Below are 26047 nucleotides of genomic sequence, written 5' to 3'. Positions count from 1 at the left end.
TTATCGAATATTTTTTCGTCGCACTCATTACGTGGCAAGGGTTCAAATGGAAATGTGTTCTCTGAGCATTTATGGNTAGTTGATATTACAAATTTAATTGTAATAATTAAAAAACTTAAAATAATTTTTAAAAAACGTCAAAATTTAAATTGTTACTTACCTAATAAATTCTACTATTTCTACGGCAAATTCAGCCATTTACAATCGGAAATTGTAATTTTTGATTTGCCATAAAAATTCAGTTTTCTCCGTGCATGGGTGGCAATTCACACCAGAGAACGAATGCATACTTTCTTCCCTTGTTTTCTACTATTTTCCAGTCGTGGGCAAAATTCGGTAAAGACATTCTAAATGTCCAGTGACTTAATTCTATTATTCTTGTTTTTACCAATCGTACATTTCCCCATAAGCTTTTCTCCGCGATGACAACACTTTTGTTGCCATTTCGTCACGACCAAAACGGCAGACCATTTCTCAACCGAAATAAACTTCCCGGAAACTGCAACAAGAAAAACCTAACGCAACGAGTGCATGTGTCTATATACGAAACACAAGCACACAAACACATATGTCACTGGCCTGAAAATGCGGACGTTGGACAAGTGCCCTGTTGTCCAAAGAAATCTATTTTCGGACAGTAAATAACGAGACCATTTTTCTACAACTGCCATTGTGATGCGGACGAAAAATGTTCGGTATTTGCGAGCGAACTGTTTCGGAACTTTAAAGATGTTTCAGTAAAATGAAAACATCATTTGTCATACTGTTTTTATCAACTTTTTCGTGTGAATGTCCACATACGTATTTGTTAGATAAAAAGAGTTAAAATATTACGTAATCAGACTTGAAATGTAATTCTTCTTCTTAATTTATGTAGGTTTATTTTTACTGACTTTTTTGAGTAATGTAGTTTGCGTTACCGCCCCTTAAGTTGCTTTACAATGCTGACAACTTTCTTTTTTTGCGGAAATGCTTGAGATTATTACACAAGAATTTTTTCAAAACTTTTATTAAACGCTAAAATTAATGTTAAAGTATCCAAATGCATGACATTGTAAGGAAAGTCACAAAAATTGGTTATTTCACAGCAGGCGGTACGTTTCGAAATCTTCTCTTTTGTCAAGCGGAAATCCACTAACGAACGGGAATTATTGCGTATGTAAAATCTAAAATTTCCCTCAAATGCGTATCTATTTCTATATGTTTCTGAAACGTAGGTACCTACACCCAATAAATAAACCTTAAAACATTAAAGCATTTCCGTCTTTTATTAATTGAATTATTTATTGATGGTAAAAGGTTGTTTTGTTTTCTTTCCGCGTATTTTAATTCAATTATTCGAAAAACCATAATGGCCGCCAACGATGACCAATCAAAATTTTTTAATGGCCGACTACGACAATGTGCCAACAATTGAATTTAAAGATGGCCGACTACAGCAACAATGTGACAACAATCGAAATCAAAATGGCCGCCTTCAGTAACAAATGCACACAGATATAGTATAACTAAAGTTCCAAAGAGAATTTCAAAAAATTCGTATTAATGTGTTTATTTATAGTCGAAGATGGTATTTATAGATAGGTGTGTTTATATCTGCTCCTGGAAAATTGCATAACTTTGTTATTGTATTAGGTGTACAAATTAATAACTGGGTTTTATTCTGCATGTGAATCATTTCATGTCAAAGTTACATAAACTAATTTAACTTTTGAGACACTACACTTTTTTTGCGTTTCAATTAAAGAAGAATACTGCTGAAGCTGCAGAAATGATTTGTGCTGTCCTGGGGGAAAACGCTGTAACACATGAAACGTGTAAAAAGTGGTATCAAAGGTTTAGAATGCGAGATTTTGATCATTCAGACTGGGAATGCTCGGGCCAACCACAAAAATTTGACGATGAGGAAGTGAAGAAACTGTTAAGATAAAATCCTACTTAGACTAAAGCCGAGCTTACACTACAACTAGGTGTTACTAAGCAATGCGTTTCACATCGTCTACATCAACTTGGTAAAGTTCAAAAACTTGACCCCAGAAAACAAAGAGCAACCAGAAAAGATTTTCTTTACAAAATTATTACTGGTGATGAAAAATGGGTGTTGTACGAAACCCCTGAACGTAAAAAATCTTGGGTGAATCTCGGTAAGCCGTCAACATCGACTCCAAAGCCCAACATCCATTCACAAAAAGTGTTGCTATGTATCTGGTGGGATATGAAAGGCGTAGTTTATTATGAGTTTCTGAAATCTGGTAGCAGCAATAGACAAGTGGTTTTGTAACATGATAATGTTCGGCCGCATGTTGCAAAAGGTACCAAAGATCTGTGAATTGGGTTGGGAGAGTCTCCCTTACGTGGCTAATTCGCCAGACCTTGTCCCATCGAATTAATATCTATTCCGATCGCTCTAGCATCACATGGCTGATAAGAACTTCAAAATAGTTGACGAGGTCCAAGAAACCATTGATGAATTTCTTCTATCAAAACTATCAAGTTTCTTTCGCGACGGAATTCATCAGTTGTCCAAACGATGGAATAAAAACATTAAAAGTAAACCTACTTGAACACCCTGTACCCCATAAGGGAGAAAATTGCGAAACATGGACGAAGATTGAAGTATCGCCCGACCGTTGCACCGCGCACCGTCGAACCGTTCCACCGCGCGCTCTATTGAAAATTGTACCGCGGAAGCCATGCACGGGCAACTTTTCGCCTATTCGAATCGACCCGCCAGGCATGGTCGGTTTGACTTCGAAATCGTCGGACTCGAACCTGCATGTGTAGTACTTGAATACCCTCCATCCCGTAAGGAACAAATTTAATCATAAGGAAAAGCAAATTACTTAAAACAAACAATACTTCCATCAGTGACGTCCAGCATATACATATAAATCAAACTGAGAAACCGCAGAGCTTAGAAGGACGTTAGGTCGTATCTCTCCCAAACTTCTTCCTTAAAAAACAATAACTTGTTCGTTTCACTTATGTGTTATTACGAAATGTCATGGTTCTTCAGCCAACCCCCCACTTACTGTGGTTTACTGAATAAACTTTTACATTATTTTCAACCTAAAGGAAATACGCCAAGCAGTTATTCTTAACTTGATCCATGTATTAGCTTATCTTTTTAACATAGATCTGCATTATATGCATAACTAATAATACAGTTTTATTAATTTAGATATTTTATTACAGAGGTGGCAACGTCGTTGGTTTGTTCTGTATGACGATGGAGAGTTAAGTTATTCTGTAGATGAACACGTAAGTTACAAGTTAATTATTATTGATTAAAAACTTTCATTAATTGATTAAAGCTTTTGTGGTCACCCTTGATATAATTGTAACTTTTCGGGCATTCTCGTCGTCGTTGAACAAGGCTTTTAAGAAGATTAAAATCCTTATTCAATAACGGGGCGACAAGCCTAATACCAACAATTATAAAAACTTTCATCTATTGAAGTTTTATATTATGACTGTAACACTTCCTAAAGCTTTTTTGGAAGGAAGTAGGAACGAAATAGGATAACGTATCAGCGGCAAGGAGCGAGCTGGCCAGCAAAAATCAACTTTACCAGACGAATTTCTTTTTATTCCCTAGTTTTGCTCCTAAATGTCCTTGCATGAATTTCCCCGGAGATTTCTATAGCGAAAAAAAAAAGAATGTTTAAACAAAAAAGATGTATTTTGATACAAAAAAGGAAGACCTTTTTTTTTCTTTAGTTATTCGCAAATATCCAAATAACCTTTAAACAACAAGACTTCATTTGGCACAAAAATTATATTTTATTATAAATTTAAAAAAGCCCTTTAAGGGAAAGATGACTAAATTTCTTAGATCTGAGGAAATTACCTTAGGTCTGGCCAAAAATCGAACGTGTTAGTGGACATCTCTTTCCCTCTTGCTTACTGTTTACAAAGAGAAAGAGAAAGAAAGAGAGCGCTGACGAGCTAAATTCGATTAGTCTGCCATCTGGTAAATATATTAGAAATCAACATGTTAATAGCAATAGTCAATCCTAATATTGCCATTTCGAAACATTGTAAGCAGGTGACGCTTTTTTATTCCAAAAACCTTGACCAAAATTTATAATTAATATAAGTGTTCATGTTTCCCCCGACGTGAGGAAACTCACAAGCGTGAGCAAAACGTTACTTTCAGTTTTCGTATTTGTTATAATATACAGTCTTCAAAAGTACAAAATTTGTAATATAGCATTGCCTCTATTAATAATGAAACTGTTTTTATACTTCTACAATTTTTGATCATCATCATCATAGGGTCGTCAGTCCTAAGACTGGTTGGACACGTACCTCCACTTTTTCCTATCCTGAGCTAAACTTCGCATTTCCCTAAAACTAGAACAGCCCACATCCTTAACTATTTGCGAACAGTAATCTAATCTAGGTCTACCTCTACCCCTCCTAACTCCTGTTTCTGTCTCTAATATGTCTCTGATTAGACCTTCATGCCTGAGAAGGTGTCCTACCAACCTATCTCGTCTATTTTTTACTGACTTCCATAGAGTCCTCTATTCTCCTATTCTTTCTAATACCTCCTCATTTCTAACCCTTTCTACCCACGTTATCCTCATCATCCGCCTATAACACCACATTTCGAACGCTTCTAACCTTTTCTTTTCCGCCACGCCCACTGTCCATGTTTCGCACCCGTACAACGCCATGCTCCAAACATACACCTTTAACAACCTTTTTCGAATTTCTAATTTTTGATATCCTTTTATTTATTTTTTACAGCCGGACACGGTACCACAAGGACGGGTTGATATGTGTCGGGTGATGGAAGTGACGGGTGCGGAACAAGTAACCGGTCACCCTCACTCCCTTGCCTTAACATGCCCAGACCGAGTGACTTTTATCAAAGCAGCAAGTCGCGAAGATGCTCGAGCTTGGGCCGAGCTTCTTGCTGTTTTTCCTCGAAGTCACAAGCGTCATGCGACGTTTCCCGGAGGTAGAGCTTCGCCCTCCTTGCCTCAATTAGGACGTAGTTCATCGCCTCAACCTGGACGACCTCGCCACCTTTCATGTGCTTCTGCTCGAACGACGACTTTCCTCACTCCACCCTTGAAGGAAGAAAAGGAGGAAAAAAGTGAGGTAACCAGTGGTGAAAGGAAACAAAAGAAAGCAAAGGCCAGCCTATCGATGCCACTGCCGGTAAATACGGAGAAAATTTCGTTACTTACAAAATCGGGTAAATAGGATAACTTATAATGGTGACGGTTGAATTGTTAACGTTGACTTTTATTCTTTAGAGTATATCGTAAGTAGCGGATCGCCTCCTACCCATGATAAACACCAAACAGAAGAAAAAACACTGGCAAAACAAGATTGGCAAAATGAACGATTGCGAGACATTGCAAACGCCCTAACCGAAAGGCGAACGCCAGAAGCCAATTTGGCACCTTTACCCGCTGAAGGATTGCTACATTTAAAAAAGGTTTGCGTAATAGTTCAACTTGTGAACAAATAATGCTAATTAAAAGTACATTTATTTTTTTTTTAAAGGGATGGCTTTGGTTACATTCTGAAGATGGAGGAAACAGTCAAAAACGTTGGTGGGTTTTATGTGGACCAACATTAACTGCTTTTAAAGATCAGAACGAATCTACGACGCCCGAAGTTCAAATAGAATTGAACGTAATTACTGGTTTCAAAGAAGTCGCAACAGAAACTCGTTACGGATTTCAGATAGAATGGAACGGCAATATTCTTTTGGTTAGTGCAGCCACTTCAAATATTCGAAGTAACTGGTTACAATCTTTAAAAAAAGCAGTCGATTCAGTTTCCATTGTTTCAAGTGATGTACCAGATGGAAAAATGAATTTCACTTCGTCAATTCCAGCAGCCTTGGAAAGTCCACTCACACCAAATATTCAAAGGTTATTTTAATTCTATGTTGTTAAGAGTTTTAGCTTACTTCTATGCTTCAGTCCTCTTAGGTCCATATTGTTATCAAGCGATGAAGAATATCGGACGGCTTCTGAAGGAGGTCGAAGAGGTTCGGAAGATTGGGGTGAAGGTCCACCTTCGCCACCGTTAACGCGATCGTCGTTGTCTCGAGTAAAAGAACGGACGCGTTCAAGACCACGCCTACCTCGTGCTCAATCTCGTCAGTCAACTGTCGATAGTGTATCAACTGACGAACTTGACAGTGCTAAAGATGTAATTAATCTAGAATTGAGAAATTCATTGAATCGTCAAGGTGCTGAAATGGACGACTTGAAGAAACAATTAAACGAAGCCACCGAAGAAGTGCGTAATTTGGAAAATCAGTTGGAAAGATTGAAAAAAGTCCATTCCGAGTGCCTTACAAGAGAAAAACAGACTCATGACTTACTGTTAATGTTCGAGAAAACCGAACAAGAATTATACCAAAGAATAAAACAGGTAGAAGAAGAACATTGTAAGGAACAAGAGTCCTTAGAACAACGACTGAGTGAAGCCAAAGAAGCAGCTCAGTATGCAGAAGACAAGTGCAGTTCTTTAACTACAGACCTCAAAAATAAGCAGTATCTCGTCAGAACCTTGCAAGATGAACTGGAAAATCTAAACGAAAGATTATTAAAAAATCACGAAGAAAATAGTAGTCTTTCAAAACGATTGCAACATTTTGAAGTAGGCAAAACTGAACGAATATCGAGAGCCAATTCTTTAACCGACTTAACATGTATTAATTTGGATATAAACTTAGAAAGTCTCGATCAAAATGACCTAATCGAACAATACCTCGATTTAAAGAGCAGGTTTGAAAAAGCAGTCGCCGAAATCAAAGCTCTCAAAAGGGAACTACGTGAGGCTAATACAAAATACGACGACATTGAATTTCAAAACGTCAATCTTAGAAAAAGTTTAGAAAATGCTCAAAAGGAAGCAGAGTCCAACGCAGTTTTCATGGCAATGCGTGTGCAAGATCTAACTAATAAATTACTAGCAGCTGAAAAGCAAGCACGCACATTAAAAACGAAATTGCAAGATTCAAGAGAAAAGCGCCGATCATTATCATTGAAAGGAAAGGAGACTTTAAATACAAATAAAGAAGTAGAAGAAAAGCTTGATGAACTCGAGGCAAAAGTGCTCACACTCGAACGCATCCGCACCAAAAGAAAACACAAACGTGAAGTCAGTAGTGAACGAGCTTCGCCTATAGACGACCGAGCATTAAGAAGACTTAGGCGAAAATCACTAGACAGTTCGATTGCTGCAGAATCATTGAGGGCAATCATGGTTGCTAACAATCTTGAATCTAAAATTGGTGATAATATTGGAACTCAAATGTCCAACCCCCCAAATTACAATATAAAATCGCTGGACGATACTAAAACTTTCGAAACGAAAATAAACATAGCAAGGACAAAATTGTACGACTGTATAAATCAGGTACTTGTTTTAAAAGGTTCTGGGAAGAAGCGAGCATCTTCTCCTAGTAAAGATAGGTTGAGCGTTTTAGAAGCTGGTTTAAACGATTTGAAGAATGTTTTAGAAGCATTTGCCAATGTATCCGAATCAAATACTGAAGAGAGTGTGATCGTATCATCGGCTACCAGTATTGTTCAACAGTTTGAGGAAATTTTGCGAACAAAACTCATCGGTTTATCGAAACAGAAACGTAAATTGGAAAAAATGGGTCAATTAAACAATCATACTAGGTTAGAGCTTTTGGCGGAAAAAATAGTTTTCGAAAATATATTAATTGCTCGAATTCAAGAAGCTTTCGAAGTAAAACCTTCCAGTGACATAAGTTGTGACAGACTGTTGGTAAAAGAAGCCATTGAAACGTCTCATTTGTTTACCGCATTAAATTCAAAATTAAATGGTGTTAGCAATGAGCGATATCCAGCCTGCAAAACCGGAGTTGAGTACCTTAGTAAAATACTGGCAAAACGGTTATTATTAGTTTCTGAAAACTTTCAATCTACCCTTTCAACCCATCAGAGGTTCAAACCATTAGCAAATAGCTTAAAAACTGAACATAAACTGCTTAATTTTGAAGTAGAACGTTATAAAAAGGCGAAATTGTCTCAGTTAGCTGATGCGTTAGCTGCCCAAGCGGTAAACCTCAGTACTGACGCATCCTGTGAGTTGCCTGTACTTGACATTAACGACTTGGAGGAGATTCGAACAAAAGCAAAGGAGATATCTAGTAATGAACTGATAGAGGCAGAAATCAATCACGTATTAATGCGATCTGCCCAAATATACGAGAGTACTCTTGCATCTGACAATGCATTCTTCTTCAGCTTCTATGCAAGTGAACGTGCCGCTCTCGAACTTTGGAATGACGCCGTTGAACAATACCTACGTACAGAGATGCAACAAAACGTCCAAGATCTTTGCGAACAATTTAGGGATAGTTGCATGAGATTACAACAAACTGAGGTATCAAAACAAGATCTTGAACGAATGTCTTCCGAAGCGAACGTGTTGCTTGTCGAATTTGCAGATGTGATTGCTCATAAAGCACTCGTAGACGCTCGGATCGCCGTTCTAACTGGCGAATTTGGTTCGCGATCGAACTCAGAATACACGACTGAATACTATTGTGCCACAAATTTGTTAAAGTTAGACGAATTGTTAGATAGTTTAAGCAGTTTAGATTTGGTACAAATTAACCAAAATGTTGAGGCAGAGTTCAAATGTATGTTAAGTAACGCAGGTGAGAAATGTCGTGATACCATCGGTGGCTACGATCTAGACTCGGTTAACAGCGTTCTGTCTGAACTGGCAAATGAAGTTGATCGATTAAATGGATGTGTGGGTAACGTTCAAGAACGAGAGAACTTAAACGGGAATAATCTGCCATGTGCTAATTGGATGGAAGTGTGTGAGAGATGCCACCGATTAAAAAAACAACTGATCGGGATTAGGAAATGCGTGGAAGGAAAAGAATGGAACAGGAATAGCAAAAAGTAAGTACTAATTTTTTGAATAAATAAATAATTAAAAGTTATATTACAGTTATTTCAGAGCCAACGATAAGGGATAAATATTTTATTTTACTTTATAAAAGCGTTTTGGTGTTTCATAGTTTGTATTGATTTTTTTTTCTTGTACAGATTAGATACGAATGAAGACTGCTTTGGTTCTCGCGTGAACATGGAATACATTACTCAAACGGAAACGATCCGTTCGTCATTCCGACGTGCTCTCGCCGCTTGTGATAACGTGCAACACCAGGTAGAGCTGCAGCAGTTGCAAACCCTTTGCGAACGTGCACTTCACGTACTCGAACAGTGGCATCGACAAGCAGTAAACAATATACGAGAAGAGCACGATCGCGAACTGGCTGTCCTACGCCAGGACAAAGAGCAGGCGCTTGCAGAAGAGACTCAGGCCACGTTGGCCGCACTAGACGCTATGAGAAAGGCGCACGAAGCAGAGGTGCAGCGTGAAGTAGCCAAATTTAAACAGACTTTCTCGCGCGAACAACAGAGGGAGCTGCTCGATTTGACGGAACGCCTATCGGTCAAGTGTTTGGAAACGGCCGCGTTAGAGGAGCAACTCGGCTGTGCCACGAAGCAGCTGGCGCAAGCCCATCAGCACATTTTACAGCTGAAGCGAAACCCCCAGCTCTCTAGCTTGCAGGTAAATTTTTAAATGTTTACCACCATTGGAGATGTCTCCTTCATTTAAAATGTTCAGCATTATTGTAATTACATCATTTTAGGACACTTAATTGTGTCATTTATTAGACAAAATTGTTTCTAAAAGAAGTAATTTCTGTTTAAAATACCGTATATGTTTGCAAAGATCAGAATATGTTCTGGTATCTTTATTAAATTAGTTTCAATATAACTTAATTTGGGTTGTAATTATTTGAGAAAAATTTTGCCAAGTAATAAATAGGTCGTGTATTTACGATCCCGTTAAGTTTCTCAATAAAATAATTATTTAATAGATTCTACTTTTTTAGAACTGACGGCGTTTTCGCTGGGTACTAAGAAATAAGAGAATCAACTAGTCTACAAAACCTTATTGCATATTAATTTTATATTGATAATATAGTTTATGATATAATCCATTTTAAAATCATTCACCGTTGTGTATAGATCATTGCACTCATTTTTCTTCCCCCTCCCCCCTACCCCTTCATTCGCCAATATACGTGTATTTCCCGTATACGTGCATGTTTTTTATTTTGTTTTTTTTTTCTCTTCATATAAATATATATATCTTTAATTGTATCCAAACACAATGATGTACAAAAGTGATAATAGCAATTATTTTATGCGACAGATTTTGTTTATACCATGTGTTGGGTTTTATGGAGTGTTTATGATGATAATAGTAGAATTCGTAAATGTTATTAAACAAGAATTTTTTAAAAGTTTTGTTCTCTTGATTTTACACGTTGTTGAATTAGAATGCTCTTTCATCGTTTTTATAGTTGAATCCTGAACAAAGGTGAATGTGCATTACGTACATACAATACATAGTGAAATAAATTTTTAGTATTTGCATGAATATTATAATTAAACGATTTAAATAAATGTTGTTCAGAAAGTGACCAGGTTTTATTCATGTCCAAAAACCAAACATTTTGTATATTATGTAACAGTAAATTAAACTATTTACTTTGTTTATTATCACTTTATTAAAACAAACTTTTTGTATGGCTATGGTTACATAAGAGGCTGTACAAATATGTATATTCATAAATTATCACAAAGTAATCATCACTTTTTAATGAAAAATAACTTTTCGTTATCAATACATGTCTTTTTTTATTTTAAATTAGTACAGGAAACAGTAAACTGTATTTAACTTACAATGTACGACTAGTTTAAATCTAATGTTAAAAAGAAGAAACGGTATTTACATTTTTGCCACCACAAAATTACAACTATCTATACATTTATTGAGACAGAAAACTAGGAATTTCAGAAATAGTAGGTACTTTAAATAACTATATTAACATTAAAAGTAATAAAATAAATTAAGACACCATTACCGAATCGCCGTTTTGATGCCTGCTACAATATTCTCTTCCTGGAGTACTCATTATTTTGCATGGTGTGCCTTTCCTAGTTTTAGCACCACAAATTCTTCTTGTCAAACCATTTGGAGGAATAAGGGGTGTTTGACTTCTTGACCTACTAGATCTTAACGGTGTCAAATTACCATAATTATTTTCATCCATATAGTCGTCCTGGTCGTCTGGACGATTGTACTCGTACCTGGACGAAGTACTATTAAATAAACTTGACGATGGACTTTTAAATTCATAATTTTTCAAATCTGGAGAGGCTTTTTGGTTAGATGTATTTTTGTGGGTCATAGAAGAATTGGTTGGACCGAGACTCCCTGTATCTGTTAACATATATAGCTGCTTCGGTTCATTCGAAATTTTCATGTATATATTTATTGCTGCTATTAAAGTAAGTTGGCCTAAAAAATATAATAAAAAAATCACCTTAGTTATTGTAATTTTTTATGTATTGCATTTTTTATTCTTTTTCTTTGGTAGTAATTTTTTTAAAAATGCAAAATAAAAATTCGAAATTATTAATCAATGAATTGAAGCCAAATTAATTAAACTTTTAACATACCTATTACAAGAGTGGTCAATGAAGACATTAGTCCAAGTGGACCAAGCACATATTTGCTTTTTTGTAATGTTAAAATTAAATTGAGAGTAGGAAGTGTTGCAACGGCTATTCGAATGCTAAAATAAGCAGAGAGAAATGCACAAGCCACCATCGCAACTATTAGAAATAAAGCGTGCCATAAAATGGCATATAGTTTTTCAATAGCCATATCAGTGCCTCCTAGTGTGGTAGTTAGCCAAGAAAGACGTTCATCAATAGTTTTCTTTGTAATGTCTACTAGTGATACTAAGTAGTAAATAGTAGAGTTAAATTCAGATAGTTGGGAAAGGGTCATTTTGTATTGATCTTGAGCGAGTTGATTTTGAGTAGTTAGTAACTCAATCGACCGTTCTGTAAAATAAGATCATAAAAATTTAATTAATTAATTAATTACAATCCATTCTCACTATCCCACTCTTTTACAAAATATAGTCAAAACCCTAACCGAATGGAATATTCAGTAACAACCAGGTTATTACAGACAAACTGCACCTAAAGCTACATGTATCATATTTAAACCTGATTTATCCCTAAAATATTATACCAAATGTTGCACAAGTGTTACATTTTAATGAAAAGTCTACTTTATAGAGAAGATGGATAAAGGTATTTAAATTGAGTTTCATTAAACAAAATTTTGAATGATAATGTATTACCAATTCTTTGAAATATTTCTTCTGCTTTTCGTTGTATTGTGTCCAAATCTTTAATTAATTCTTGGTGATTATCTTTAGATTCATCAACCTGTTGCTCAATTTGCTTTGCAGCTTCATTTAATTTACTGTGAACAGACTTTGTTATTTCTGTCAACTTTTTGTGTGCTTCTGAAATTATAGTTTTTTCGTCTGTGAGGCGTCTGATATTGTCTTCTAAAGACAACTGTCCATGTAACTGAGCCTTGTAAAAGTCGCGTTGCTGATTCATTAATTTTTCATGACCTATGTAATATACAATACATTAAAATCTTCAGAAACTTAAATGTAAATAGAATAGAAGATATTAGATAGTCTTTGAAAATATATATACTTATATAAATAATGACATTTTCAAATAAATATATGGTAACTCAGAAAAATATTCTTTACCCTCACTAACAGATTTCAAACTCTCCTGTGCATACTGCTGTAAATGAGTTTGTTGCTCAGCAATTTTGTTTAAACCGAGAAGCTGCTCCTTAGCTGCATTCATTAGTTTATTGACTGTCAATTCGGTAAGACCTCTAAATTGACTTTGTCTAACAGAATAACAAACAGCACGTGCCCTATTGGTTATTAGGTGGTAACTATTCCAAGCATCTGAATCCATTTCCTTTGTACAATCTCTAATGCTCATACTTTCAGAACATGGATAAATTTTTCTACCCTCCACCCATGACTGACAATTCAACAGCATAACTGCAAGTTTGGATACCTCTTCATCATTCATACTGTGACATGATGTTTGCAACTTGTAGATTACCTAATACATGGAGAATTATGAACAAAGCAGCAACTTCAACTTTTATATTGCATATTATATAAATATACAATACCCACTCGGTGCTGACAAGAATCCAATTGTGACAAGGAAGCACTAATAAGCTTTGCAGCTTCAGCAATAAAATTTTCATCTTCAGTTGAAACTTCATAAGGTACATTATGAGTTAACAAATTTGTACCAATATTACTTTTAGTGTTAAACGAATATCCAAAAAATTGGCCAACAGATTTAAAATAATCAAGAAGTTGAGCTTGTGAATTTGTAGTACAATAAAGCACACAAATAGTATTTACAAAAACTGAACTTTTCATCGTTGGCAAAACCTTAAATTAACTAAAATCCGTTAAGAATAGAAGAATCACAGTGAATAAGAATTAACTAGAATTAACTATCATAAACAAGTTTAGGCTTGTCATTATTTAAACCGTTCACAACGGTTTTCTACCGTTTCAACGTTGTACTTTTTGGCGGTTATAAACCTATCTATGGTTAAGTTATAAACATAGACAATGTTAATAAACAGCTGTTTATAATCAAAAAGATAATAACAAGTTGTGATTATTATCATTCATAGTAGTATTTTGCTTTTTAGGTACTATTAGAGTGTGTAATAATAATAATAGCATTTGAAATTGTATATCATAATATAATTATGTAAATAGTGTTACTGTTATTTTTTAAAATCAAGAAATTTCGGTTTACTCATTGCTTATTTCTTATACTGGGTCGGTACTGTAATCACAATCGATTGCACACATCCCATATTGTCAATACTTTTTGTGAAGTAAACATGTCATAAACATTAAAGTAAACATGTAATGTTTGTATAATGAGGTGAAAAGTCAAGATTGGTCAAGATGATGTCAAAATATATCCCAAAAAGTAAAATATATGAATTTTTAACTACGTAATGACATAATAATTATTCCCTTTTTGTTCCGCATGTTTAATAATTTTTATTATAAAATACCTATTATAGGTAAGTGCAAACATTTTATCAACACAAGACTGTTTACCTGCAATCAATAACTTTTGTAAAAATACTGTTATTTCCATTTATGAAATTAGGCGAAAAAGTGTAAGGGATGCCAAGTTCATTGTTATTTGGAATAAATAATGAAGGTAGAGTTCACACCCTCTCTACATCATCAACTTTATGGAGAGAATTACCTTATGCTGGTCAAGAATTTAAGAAGCTTTCAGCAGTGCCCCATTTTTTATGGGCCTTAGGTGGAGATCATCAAGTTTATGTTTATGTTCATGGATTAGATATACCAATAAAAGTAAGAGAGGAGTCTTATGAAAATGAGGTATATTTAAACATTTGTAAATTTGTAAGAACCTAAAAAATAACAATTATTTACTCAGCGCTGGATACCTATTGAAGGTTTTTCTTCGCGTCTTTTACCAACTGATCGTTTTCATTTCTCAAGTGAAGATGGTACTGCTGACAGATCAATTGATAAGATAAGACTACCATCTATGGCATGGCAGTGGGAAGGTGATTGGAAGTTAGAGTTGACATTAGATGGTCAACCATTGGATCATGATGGTTGGACATATGCTGTGGATTTTCCAGCTCAGTATTATCAAAGAAAACAATGGTCCAGTTATGTTAGAAGAAGGTTATGGGTTCGGTCAAGACGTTACAGTGCAATGAATTCTTGGTGTGCTATTGCACCTTTACATAAAGATGCTACAGCCGTATGTTTGGTGTGTGCTAAATGTTTTCACTATAAAGTTATAAAAAAATAATTCTAGGAACCCTTCATTGACATTTCAATTGGTGGACAAGGCGTTGCAGGTGCTGAACCTGGGACAATGTTGGTTTGGGCCGTTACCTCACATAACAGGGTAACTTCATATTCAATTATCTTACTTTTATCTTCTATGTTACTATCATTTAAATGATTCTAATTCTTGCACAGTGTTTTTTCTTTTGATATTTACATTTATTTGTGATTTACATTCTTAAATAGATTGTACAGGATTGTGGGATTTTTAAATTTTTATAGAACATCAACACAAGTTAAAATTGAAACTTTGCCATGTCCTAAATTATTATTTCTTTAAAAGGTGATGTTTCGATCTTGTGTTTCAACCAAATCTCCAGAAGGTGCAAAGTGGCTTCATGTAACAACACCCCCTAGTTGCGAGGTTTGTCAGCTGAGCGTGGGATCAACAGGTCTTGTTTGGGCTGTTCTCTTGGATGGAAGAGCGTTAGTACGAGTGGGAGTCACTAGAGACAGCTTATTTGGAGATGCATGGGTTGAAATACGGAGTCCTACTGAAGGTGTTCGACTGTCCCATATATCTGTGGGGAACTGTGCAGTGTGGGCAGTAAGTCAAGAAAAACAAGTAAGTTGGAATTTGAATTTTGAATTTATTTAGATAGCATTTTGTTATTCAATCTGTTTTTTACTTAATTTAAGATATTTTTTTGGTCAGGTTTGGTTTCGAAAGGGTGTGAAAGGCGAAGGTGCTGGAACAAGCGAAGAACATGCAACGGGTTGTGGCTGGGTTGAAATGGTTGGAAGAATGTCTATGATATCAGTGGCTGCTAACGACCAAGTATGGGGTGTGGGTGCAAGTGACCGAATAATTTATTTCCGAATGGGTGTTACCAGTTCGGATTTGACAGGCAAGAGATGGCGAGCGTTACATGCACCTCTTCAAGTTAGCCGAGCTAGTAGTAATGCAAGTCTCAGTAGAGAAAAACTAAATCACAGTCTTACATCTTTGGTATGTTGCCTTTTAATAATGAAAAGACACATTTTTAAGCAGTTTTAGAGTAGTTCTTAATTTTGAAAGAAGGAATTGCAACTAATTTTGAACACTTCTTTAAACTTTGCACTTACATTCTCGTTATTTATTTATTAAGATTTAATTCCGCTAATTATTTAGTTAAATATTTCTGTTGTATAGACTAATAGACCTCACAGTATTACCGAAACAACTGCAGATGTAACAAATTCGAATTGGGAAGAGCAGAGTCATTCAGCTCCTACTGCTCCCATGTCATTACCAGTTGGAGATCTGACGGGTAAACATTTTGAAACAACTTTAAAAAATCCAAAAGCATGGAGTCCTGTTCGTTCGGTGGGATCGGTAGTAGGTACTGAAGCTCATCCAGAATCTGATCAAAGTGTTTGGCAGGCAGACAGTAACAGCTATTCAAGTTTCTATTTCCCTGAAGATGAAGAGCTTTGCTGGGCAGAATGTGAGGCTGCTTGGACATGGGTAAGTTTTTTACTCAAGTAATTAAAATATATTTCCTATGATCACATTAAATTTTTAATTTGATATGATTAATACCAATAAATTTTATTTATATGTAAAAAAAGTTCGTTTGTATAAAATGACATTTCAGGTTGAAGCAGGTGCTTGTACTGTAGACGCAGTGCAGTTACCGAACTGGTTTGTAGAAGCAGCGTTACTTCAACAAGTAGATTTAGACAAACCGTGGCGATTAAAAATATTATCTGAACTAAAAGATCGAATTCCAGTGGATGAACGGTTTTCACAATACGAAAAGTGTAATGATACTACTTCGTGGGTTCACACTGGAGAAGCAAAAGTTAGCATAAAATCACATGGAGAGTTTTTAGACTGCATTATACAATTAGAGTGGATGTACAGTAGTGGTACTGTGACGGTTTTAAACCCAGATGGAGCTACGACTTTGGTATGACAATGTTTTAATTTGTACCACATAAGTATTGCTTAATATTATTGCGTATAAGATAATATTCTTCATTGGAAGTTTAATTTTTATATTTCCCAAAAATATATACTTTCACAGGTATACTTGAATATAATATTTTCAGGAATCATATTTTCTAAATGCGCCAGTAATAAGTTAAAAGTAACTGCTAGTTTTATATAAAATGAATTTCTTTTTTTGTATAGCATCAGTTTAGTGTGAACGAAATCACATGCATTCAAAACTGTAGCGAACCAGGAAATCCCCGTTTGATCGTGCACACGCCACGTATATTACCAGAATATATAAGATTTCAATTTTTTAATGATACTACTCTCGAGGAGTGGCAATCACATTTAACAGCAGCTTGTGGACAAGTGAAAAACATCTCAGGTATTATAATTATTACTAGATACGGTCATCTTTCAGGTACCTCTGCTAATCTTTTGCTAGTATTAAACACTGAATTTTTAAACAATCGGCAGTAAAATAAAATTTTAAAAAATTGTAATTTAATCAAAGCCAGAGCTTGAAAGTTTTTTGTTTTTCAAAAACAACTGCCTTGCAATTTTCAACCACTGTTTGACTTTGATTCGTCCATTGAATATATATTAAGGAAAGAATGGAGAATAGATTTAACTAGTGAGAAGTGAGACCTAACTTGTGTTACTGTAATTTTACTTTCCTCTAGGACCAGCCCATACAAATAGTTTGTGGGCGGTAACTAAATTAGGTGATGTTTTCGTTACCGATTCCAAAGAAATACTAGAAATACAACGTCAAAACGAGAGATACATTGTAGAAGTTGATCTTGGTGCGAAACAAGAATTTATCGTTCATTATTTAGACACAGGATTGTCACCTGGTTCAGAACTAGAGATTTATGGATGTCTAACTGATGACGTCGACAGATTTGCCATTAATCTTGACGTTCACACAAGCTATAAACCCAAACACAAATCGTATGTCGATTTTAAAAATTGCGCTTTGCATTTTAACCCTCGCTTTTCTGATGGTGTGATCGTTAGAAACAGCCTGATTGGAGGCAAATGGGGAGAAGAAGAACGTGACGGAGGTTTGCCTTTTGAACCAGGCCAAGAATTTCATGTGATATTCGTAGTTCGTGAAGATGCCTTTGTCGTTTACGTAAATGATAAGCAATTTTGTACATACAAACACCGATTACCGCCCTATTTTATCTCTAGTCTAGGAATATGGGGTCAAGTGCAACCATTCAAATTAAAAATTAAAAGTCCTGTACCTCTAGTGTCTCCTATTGACTTTTATTGGAGACAAATGTGCGGACATTTGAAAAAAGTCGAATCCTGCAGGGCTGGTGTAACATGGGCAATTGGTTTCGATCGAACAGCTTGGGTATACACGGGCGGATGGGGCGGAGGCTTTTATAGTACTATCGATAGTCACAACGTTCATCCGATGACTGATTCTCAGGACTATAAAGTGTATGAAAACCAAAGATGGAATCCTCTTACTGGTTATACCTCAACTGGTAAGACTATCGATAGACAAATTATCTTATGTAAAGTTTGAATGATCCTTCCCCGCAGCTAGAGATTCCATGTTCTTTTTTTCTGCAGGTTACTACTGGTACTTATTTATCCCGAAATCTAAGATCGAAAATTTGAAATTTATGAGCAAAATAGTTTATTCTGTTGGTCAGTAATTTATCGAAATTATTGGACGTGAATCGTGAACATAATTTCAACCAGATTTATTAAACAAGTTTTGGATCAACATTTTTAATTATTTTTAAAGAATGTTCTTATAGGAAATATTTTCAAGAAAATTAAAAGTTAAAGATATTTATAAGAAAATTAGTAACCCAATTATATTCGGATTGTGTAATTTTTCAATACTTCTGGTATTTCATTTGATAAGACGGCGTTTTTTATTAGATTATCTCATAATAATAAATATTGAGCATTTCCCAGGTTTTTACGTTTCAGTTTAGCTCCAAAACATTCCTCAACAATTTGTTCCTTGTAAATAGTTTGCATTTATTTTATAGGTTTACCAACTGATCGCCACATGTGGAGTGATGTGACAGGTAAACAAAAACGTACACGTGATCAAGTCAAATTAATGTCGATGCATTGGCAATGGGTGTCTGAGTGGTTAATCGACTTCCATGTACCGGGAGGTGTAGACAAAGATGGATGGCAATATGCCATAGATTTTCCAGCAACTTACCATGCCAACAAACACTTTACAGATCTAGTTCGACGCCGCAGATGGTACAGGAAGTGTGCAATAGCAACGACAGGTCCCTGGCAGGAACTAGGGCATACTAAACTTCTCGACGTTACTTTGGAATTGGTCGATGATGAACCGAACGAAAAAATTGCCGTGTGGGCTTTAGCGTCGGGTGGACAAGCCATGATACGGTTTGGAGCTTCAAAAGAAAACCCAGTGGTAAGTTAAAATTATTAATATACAATATACAACAATGTATTATATTTTACAAGAAAAAAAAACAAATGGGCAACAATGTGCAAAATTTGATAGATACTATATCAACATTAAACCAAATACAACAAAGATAAGTACTTTTTTAGAATTAGATTGGTTTCTCGACACTCAATGAAATATTTTAATTAATTAGTTGAATTACTGTTATATGTATTTACATACTAAGTATATTTTACATTCTTTTTTTCTGTATATTCCCTTTGGATAATTAAAACGTTTTGATTAAATTAATTGATGATAATGAAACCAGACTTTCAAACAAAAAATTGCAAAAAAACATACCAAAAATCAATGGCCCTTAGAATTAAACGTAACACAATAATGCTTCTGTATTTAGGGGAGTATGTGGGAACATGTCAGTAGTTCGCAACCTCTGAGCAGCATTAGTTGTGGCCCGTTCAAACGTGTATGGGTAACAGGTAAAAATGGTTGTGCGTATTGGCGGGTAGGTATAACTTTGGAAAAACTTGACGGGACTTCCTGGGCCGTTGTGGATCCGCCATGTGGCAACCAACTAAAACAAATTGCTTGCGGCGAAGCTGGTGTTTGGGCAATAGACACTTTAGGAAAATTGTATATGAGAACAGAAGTTAGTCCCACCACTCCTGAAGGTACTCATTGGTACATGATCCCAGTAGATCCGTCTTTATTAGGACACGCTCAAAATAAACTTGGTGGTAACTATCATAATTTAATTTAATTTTATAAAAAAGAAGATGAGAATCATGCTGTTAATGTCTGTATACATACCTATACATAAAAAATGCCTTAGGGGTATGAAATTTAGATATAGCATTTCTTATACAATGTAAGCTACTACAATTATTTTTTCGATAGATACCGCATTAAATGAAACTACTTTTAAATATGTTTCCGTGGGTAAACGAGAAGTATGGGTGACCACTAGTACCGGATTATTACTCAGACGTCATGGTGTACATTCGTCTAATCCCTTAGGCTCAGGATGGGATCAGGCTATTTCGGTATATTTTTACGATTAGTTACATATTCATTAATTTTTGTACTATTAACTTTTCATTTTTTTAGAGTAATTGGCAATATGTATCAGTGAAAGGCTTCAACTAAAGATTTTGAGTTATATAATTTTTAATGTGATTTAAAATAACTTATTATGCTATTATTTATTAAAAGTGCTAGTATTAATAGCGTATATATTCTTCAGTAATTTTGGAATTATTTTGAGGCTAAATTAAAGAGTAACTTTACTTAAAAGATAATCCTATTTCTAAATTGTTATGTATTATACATTAAACTGAATTTCACAGTATCAGGTTGCTTGGGCAAATAACGTGCAGTTGCCTCTTATTTATGTTGAGGCAGAAATAGAAACTTCTTCCTACGCTTGCACACCGTTTCGTGAGGCCCCACTTATCAGTGGCAAGAAAACTATTAAATTAATATTACTAAAGAATAAAACCAAAATATTTAATCAAAATCTCTTCAGTAGTTTTTGCATGATGTTCACTTTGCTTACTTATACAAAACATATGCTACTATTCAATCTCTATTTTATGCATTTATTTCTTTAAATAATAACAGGATAGCAAAGTTTTCTTGCATTAAAATCGAATAGTATTATTTTATGTAGTTATACACGTTACATTATATAAAATTAAGTGGGGTATAAGTATGTCTGAATTTAATTTATACTATAAACCATTATGCCCCAAAAAGACTTAATCTGTTAGAAATCTCTTTTATCACTAAGAATAAGTTCTATTCATTCTATTTATGTCAGCCACTTTATTTCAGATTATTATATCTTCCTTTTCTTCGTAATGTGGTTCAGAGGATAATTCAGATCTTGTCATATTTATAATTTTATTATTTATAAGGCCAATTTAAAATCCGTGCCATTTTCATTAATTTTGACAACTTCTAGAGGGCGTAAATATATTTTTACCATCTTTTTATCTATCTATGGTAAACCGATACGTCTACACCATTGCTGTGTCATAAAATATCTATGATTATAAATTATTATCGTGTTTTCTTGCCATTGTTGGGATTTGTCTATGGTTGGGTGAATGCATTCGTATACTGTTTTGTTTTTAAAAGTAATGTTATTGTATGGTCATAGTGTATGGCAAACGTATACTAAGTAGTTTTAATACAGAAAGTTTCAATGGGTCAAGGAAAAAGTCAATTTTCGGAAGAAGAACTCCAGGACTATGAGGTAAAGCCATATTTTTTTTGTAATGTAATAAATTTGATTTAATGCACTGTTTTAGGATCTCACATATTTCACCAAAAAAGAAGTGCTACAGTAAGTGTTATATTTTTTCATTATGTTGAATGTATATAATAAGGAATTCCACTTCAAGTGCTCATCACAAGTTTAAGAATTTAGCACCAGAAAAAGTTGGTCATAATAAAAACGCCAAACTTCCTATGAGCAAAATATTACATCTTACAGAATTAAAGGTTAACCCATTTGGTGAAAGAATTTGTAAAGTCTTTAGTTCAGGAAATGATGGTGATTGTACATTCGAAGATTTCCTAGATATGATGTCTGTTTTTAGTGAAGCAGCACCTAAATCAGTTAAAGCTGAACATGCATTTAGAATTTTTGGTAGGTTTTCAATCTTTATTAACATTGTTACTTTAATGCTTTTGTTTAGACTTTGATGGAGATGATATGTTAGGTACATCTGATTTGCAGCAAATTATAAAAAAGTTGATAGGTGATAACGAACTATCTAAAAATAACATGCAACGATTAATTCAAAATATACTAGATGAAGCTGATTTAGATGATGATGGGGCTCTTTCTTTCGCAGAATTTGAACACATCATTAATAAGTCCTCTGATTTCTTAAAGTAAGATAATCTACTCAAAAAAATGATGTACTAACAATATACTTATTTTCAGTGTTTTTCGTATAAGACTTTGAATTTAGTATAATGTTTTTAATCACACCTATTGACTGGAAAATAAGTGTCTTATTATCAACATTTCATTCCCTGATTCCATGTTTATTGAGAAGGAATTGAAGGTAAGCAAAATGATGATAATCTTTAGTTTAGAGATTCAACAGGAAAAAGTAGAATACATATCCTGTTAAAATTTCATGGAGCATACATTTATAATAAGGGTGAAAATTGTAAATGAAAATTGATTATGTAGTGTACTTTGGTAGCAGTTACTACCTTTTTATCAATTTTAGTACTAAAAAATAATGTCAGGTTTTGTTAAAAATAAGAACCATTAAGCTGCATACTGACAAATGATTCATTAAAAAGATCATAATTATGAAATAAGACTATAATAAAAAGTTTGTTGTATATGTTATTTTATAATTAATGATAAGATATAGTGACAACTGTAAGAAGCTACTTGAAAAAATATAATCATTTTAATAATTGATTTTATTCTCGATATCAAATGTGTAGTTCAAAAACAGAATAAGGTTTAACTATAAACACACAATTTTAATAATTACTAAGTAGGTATCTAGCGGAGTTTTGAAATTACTGTATCTTGTTTCCTTAATGATAACATATTTTTGGATAGTTATAATCTTTATTTTTTATAAATGTATACAAAGCTAGGATTGTAGATATCCTGGTAATTTCATTCTCATGAAAACCCATGTTGTGAAAAATGAAACTAATATACATATAAACCCTACAGCAGTTAACAACAGTTTATTAAGTTTTGGAGCTAATGGAGAATGCACATGATCCAAAATAACAAATCCCAATCCCCCTATGGAAAATAAAAAACTTGAAGCCAGTCCTTCCATTATGTATTGTCCATTTACTCTGTATGGCATAAAAGCAACCTATAGAACATATAGTTGATTATCTGTACAACAAAAATGTAGGAAGTATATTACCGGCCGAGAATGACCATTTTCATCTGTTGTAGAGCCTACACTGGGTGGTTCAACAATGACGTCGTAAATTATACCTGTAACAAAATAGTCGCACTCCTACGGGTTTTCAATGTTATATGGCCTTACCTCCAATTACCAAAAAATAAGAAAAAAGAACGACTGAGTATACAACCATAGGTGATGGTTGCTTTAACCATGACGGTTTCTTTAATTTTATATTTGGTACTTCTAACAGAAAGAATGGTAGAGTAAAAAACCATTCCATTATAAATTAAAAACTAGGGTAGGTATCACCGCCGATAATTATAATTTTTCGTTTCTTCCACGTCAATTCACAGTAATAACCTCACAACTACGATTTGAAAAACATTGACCCTTTAAAAACTATAGATAAACCATTTAAATTCACTATTGCAAGCCTATTTTTTCAATTGTAATATAAACGAAGTTTATTTTTTTCCAATAAAATCCAAGTTATAACCCAAATAAAAAATTATACCAACTGCATGTTTCTAATTTATGGCCGCAAATAATAGATATACAAAGGGTATATATCAAATCTATGGCACTAACCGTATAGCAATTGACAATATTAATCCCCAGAAATGACCAAAAGATCATTTATTTATTTAATTGCCAAAAGAAGACACATGTTTAAATTTACTGCAAAATAAGGCTTCAAAGACAGTTAAAATACGGCGTTAGTGTTTTAATTTTATTGTAGACGATAAGTTTTTATTAGAGAATTAAACTGAGTCAGTATAGTTGAACGCGCCTATAAAACCTATTATCTATGTATCATAAGTATAGAAGAAATTTTGTCTGTGAGTTTCCGGTAATCTTGTCTGTCATCTTCTTTTCGGTATTCGAGAAAACCGGAGAAGACGTTGAGCCATGTCGATAATGTACTGTATTTGCTGCCAATAAGTGAAAACGAAACCCGAAGGTATTTATTATGTATACTCTATTAGATTTTCATTTGATTATGTGAAATAGTTTATTTATATTTAGTGATTGATGGGTTTCGATTACCATGCTTAGGTCTTTTTAGCGAGAGGAGTGGAGAATACGGAAACCGGTGGCGTACTGGTTTTGCTTTTACACTTATCCACTGTGAATTTTTATAAATTCTTAGTTTATTTGAGGTGGAATAATTGGGATTTTGTTAGGATTTTTGAAATTTGAAAACAATTGTAAGCGATGATTGCAGATTTCTCATTTAGATTTCACCGTCTTCAAAAACTGCTTTCATTTTATATCCAAAATATGTGAAATATTTCTCAAAAATATTATTCGGCCTTTAAAATCCTAAATTTCTGAAAACTTCATTTTTTTTCTTATTGTAGAGTTTGGGTTTTAACGACTTGTTTTTGTTTCTATAATACAGACTTGCTAAGATGACATCCTAAAATTATATGGACGCGCTACTTATTTCCAAAAATGCTTCAGACGTGCTTGTCGAAAAATTTACAGGGCGTAGGATGCTAACAGTGGTAATTATCTTGAATAATAAAATAACAAAATCTAGTTAACATATAATTGATATTAAGTTTCAGGTTTCTATTAAAACAATGAAGTTGGAGAAGGTAAATTAAAAGGACTGAGATCACCCACACTTATGTCTCTTGGATGTAGAAAGGGTAAGAAATCATTATTTATTTTATGAAGTGCTTTATGATTTTCTAAATCCTGTATTCTATTTGTTTGACAATAATTCTATAATTTTTGACTTCTCAATTGTAGTAGTTAATTATTGAATTTGTTAGTCTATTATTTGATTGATGGAAATTATGGTTTATAATGTTTTAAAACAAAATAATTAAGATGAAACTAACATTAAATTGTTCCAACAGGTTATCATTTAACTTATTAAATGAACAAGGAAACAAAAAACAAAGATTCCAAACGTGGAAAATTGGAGCCCGGTTAATGTTCCCTCCTCTTAGATTTGAGAAGTGCAGTTTTTCGAGAACAAATGAACCCAAATTCACATTGATGTACTTAAAAATAAAACTAGCACCGTAACAGTTATCCTCGATGTAAGTAATTGCCATAGTGGCATCTATGGTTTTTGTTCTCTTACAGTTATCTATTGCCCACATCTACGATTTTCTTCAATCAATTATCTATTGTGTACAAGCATCTATGGTTATTTCTATTGCCTTTAAGATTTATCATTATCTATGGATTTATCTGTCTTGAATAAAATTGACAGCACATCGCCATTTTATAATTTCGTTAGTTTACTTGCTCTTTCGTGTATGTTTTTGTTATATTTCATATTTTACTTAATTTAATCTCTTATTTAATTAATAATGTAATTAATATTTCTTTTTGTCCGTCTCTGCAGATTGTCCAAATGGCGAGAAAGAGAGAATTAAAGTTCAGATTGATGGTATTCAAACAGCCATTGTCTTGTCTTGATTTGCTGTTTTCGTCTTCAACTTGCAACATTATGCAGTTAATTTTCGACAGATGAGTGAGAGCCAGACGAGATTTATATGAATTTCACTGGAACAAGTTTTCTGCTACGATATTCCTTCTGGATTTAGTTTGCTTTTCACAAATCCAAACTTGGGAAGTTTACAATAGTCTTATGTTTGCTAAGGTGAGAGTATTTAATATAATTAATATTAATTGCTCTTTATTAATCTGTTACCACCGTATCTGTTTCAGATCGACGCTGGAGAAGACAAAGAAGACCCCGTAGTTAAAATAGTTCTTTTGTCTTGCATGCTCTACCTAATAAAAATAATTCTTTTAGTCCAAACTCAGATTAATTTTTTATTTTGCATGTTTTTTTTTGTAGTTTCTTTGAATTAGTTTTTGTTTTGCATGCTTATTTTTGTTCATTTTATTTAAATTAATTGTTGATTGTAGATGTTTTTATTTTTTTTTGTATGTAGTAGTAG

General features: G+C 34.0%; 4 protein-coding genes and 1 long non-coding RNA gene across 10 annotated transcripts in view; 4 read left to right on the top strand and 1 right to left on the bottom strand.

The window, feature by feature from the left end:
* LOC108733712 (protein outspread) overlaps positions 1-13060 on the top strand; it is a 53761-nt gene extending 40701 nt beyond the window's left edge. For 2 of the 4 annotated variants that reach the window (XM_018464994.2, XM_018464997.2), the window contains 7 exons: positions 3196-3261; positions 4756-5209; positions 5271-5455; positions 5524-5897; positions 5949-8924; positions 9072-9600; positions 12944-13060. In XM_018464994.2, coding sequence (XP_018320496.1) covers positions 3196-3261; positions 4756-5209; positions 5271-5455; positions 5524-5897; positions 5949-8924; positions 9072-9600; positions 12944-12997 — 4638 coding nt within the window. In that variant the 3' untranslated portion in view covers positions 12998-13060. Of the gene's footprint in view, positions 1-3195; positions 3262-4755; positions 5210-5270; positions 5456-5523; positions 5898-5948; positions 8925-9071; positions 9601-9913; positions 10520-12943 lie in introns of those variants that run through there. The other 2 variants (XM_018464995.2, XM_018464996.2) reach the window with 2 other exon arrangements.
* Positions 13061-13736: 676 nt separating this feature from the next.
* LOC108733713 (tectonin beta-propeller repeat-containing protein) lies at positions 13737-20461 on the top strand. Of its 2 annotated transcripts, none has more exons than XM_018464999.2 (14): positions 13737-13964; positions 14151-14392; positions 14451-14786; positions 14844-14936; positions 15159-15440; positions 15531-15824; positions 16008-16322; positions 16453-16767; positions 16992-17178; positions 17477-18295; positions 18815-19218; positions 19613-19952; positions 20113-20258; positions 20323-20461. In XM_018464999.2, the coding sequence occupies exons 2-14, from the start codon at positions 14168-14170 to the stop codon at positions 20359-20361; spliced, it is 3795 nt and encodes a 1264-aa protein (XP_018320501.1). In that variant the 5' UTR covers positions 13737-13964; positions 14151-14167; the 3' UTR covers positions 20362-20461. The 2 variants fall into 2 exon arrangements, with proteins under 2 accessions (XP_018320501.1, XP_018320500.1); XM_018464998.2 differs by having other exon boundaries at positions 13738-14061.
* Positions 20462-20598: 137 nt separating this feature from the next.
* On the top strand, positions 20599-22698 carry LOC108733714 (calcium and integrin-binding protein 1). Of its 2 annotated transcripts, none has more exons than XM_018465001.2 (5): positions 20599-21472; positions 21528-21562; positions 21621-21868; positions 21918-22116; positions 22169-22698. In XM_018465001.2, exons 1-5 carry the CDS (start codon positions 21422-21424, stop codon positions 22188-22190), a joined length of 555 nt encoding a protein of 184 aa, XP_018320503.1. In that variant the 5' UTR covers positions 20599-21421; the 3' UTR covers positions 22191-22698. The 2 variants fall into 2 exon arrangements, with proteins under 2 accessions (XP_018320503.1, XP_018320502.1); XM_018465000.2 differs by having other exon boundaries at positions 21606-21868.
* A 101-nt stretch (positions 22699-22799) lies between these two features.
* Positions 22800-23622, bottom strand: LOC108733715 (oligosaccharyltransferase complex subunit ostc). Its single transcript, XM_018465002.2, has 3 exons — positions 23262-23622; positions 23136-23209; positions 22800-23081 (listed from the first exon to the last, which is right to left on the bottom strand). Exons 1-3 carry the CDS (start codon positions 23398-23400, stop codon positions 22845-22847), a joined length of 450 nt encoding a protein of 149 aa, XP_018320504.1. The 5' UTR covers positions 23401-23622; the 3' UTR covers positions 22800-22844.
* Positions 23623-23769: 147 nt separating this feature from the next.
* LOC108733716 lies at positions 23770-25832 on the top strand. Its single transcript, XR_003231027.1, has 6 exons — positions 23770-24081; positions 24523-24628; positions 24686-24775; positions 24989-25394; positions 25486-25743; positions 25812-25832. It is a non-coding gene; the product is annotated as an uncharacterized LOC108733716 (long non-coding RNA).
* The last annotated feature ends 215 nt before the right edge of the window (positions 25833-26047 follow it).

Source organism: Agrilus planipennis, unplaced genomic scaffold (assembly GCF_000699045.2).
Source record: "Agrilus planipennis isolate EAB-ADULT unplaced genomic scaffold, Apla_2.0 scaffold78, whole genome shotgun sequence".
Taxonomy (NCBI): domain Eukaryota; kingdom Metazoa; phylum Arthropoda; class Insecta; order Coleoptera; family Buprestidae; genus Agrilus; species Agrilus planipennis.
Note: the sequence above shows the minus strand (reverse complement) of the source record. Positions and strands in the feature narration are given on the sequence as shown.

Coding starts and splice junctions, on each gene's coding strand:
- LOC108733713 (XM_018464999.2), top strand. CDS start 14,168: ATGCCAAGTTCATTGTTATTTGGAATAAATAATGAAGGTAGAGTTCAC. Junction 14,393..14,450: donor AGGAGTCTTATGAAAATGAG/GTATATTTAAAC, acceptor TTATTTACTCAG/CGCTGGATACCTATTGAAGG. Junction 16,323..16,452: donor GTGAGGCTGCTTGGACATGG/GTAAGTTTTTTA, acceptor ATGACATTTCAG/GTTGAAGCAGGTGCTTGTAC.
- LOC108733714 (XM_018465000.2), top strand. CDS start 21,422: ATGGGTCAAGGAAAAAGTCAATTTTCGGAAGAAGAACTCCAGGACTAT. Junction 21,473..21,527: donor AAGAACTCCAGGACTATGAG/GTAAAGCCATAT, acceptor GCACTGTTTTAG/GATCTCACATATTTCACCAA. Junction 21,563..21,605: donor ACCAAAAAAGAAGTGCTACA/GTAAGTGTTATA, acceptor GTATATAATAAG/GAATTCCACTTCAAGTGCTC.
- LOC108733715 (XM_018465002.2), bottom strand. CDS start 23,400: ATGGAATGGTTTTTTACTCTACCATTCTTTCTGTTAGAAGTACCAAAT. Junction 23,210..23,261: donor TTATTTTTTGGTAATTGGAG/GTAAGGCCATAT, acceptor ATTTTGTTACAG/GTATAATTTACGACGTCATT. Junction 23,082..23,135: donor AAAATGGTCATTCTCGGCCG/GTAATATACTTC, acceptor TATGTTCTATAG/GTTGCTTTTATGCCATACAG.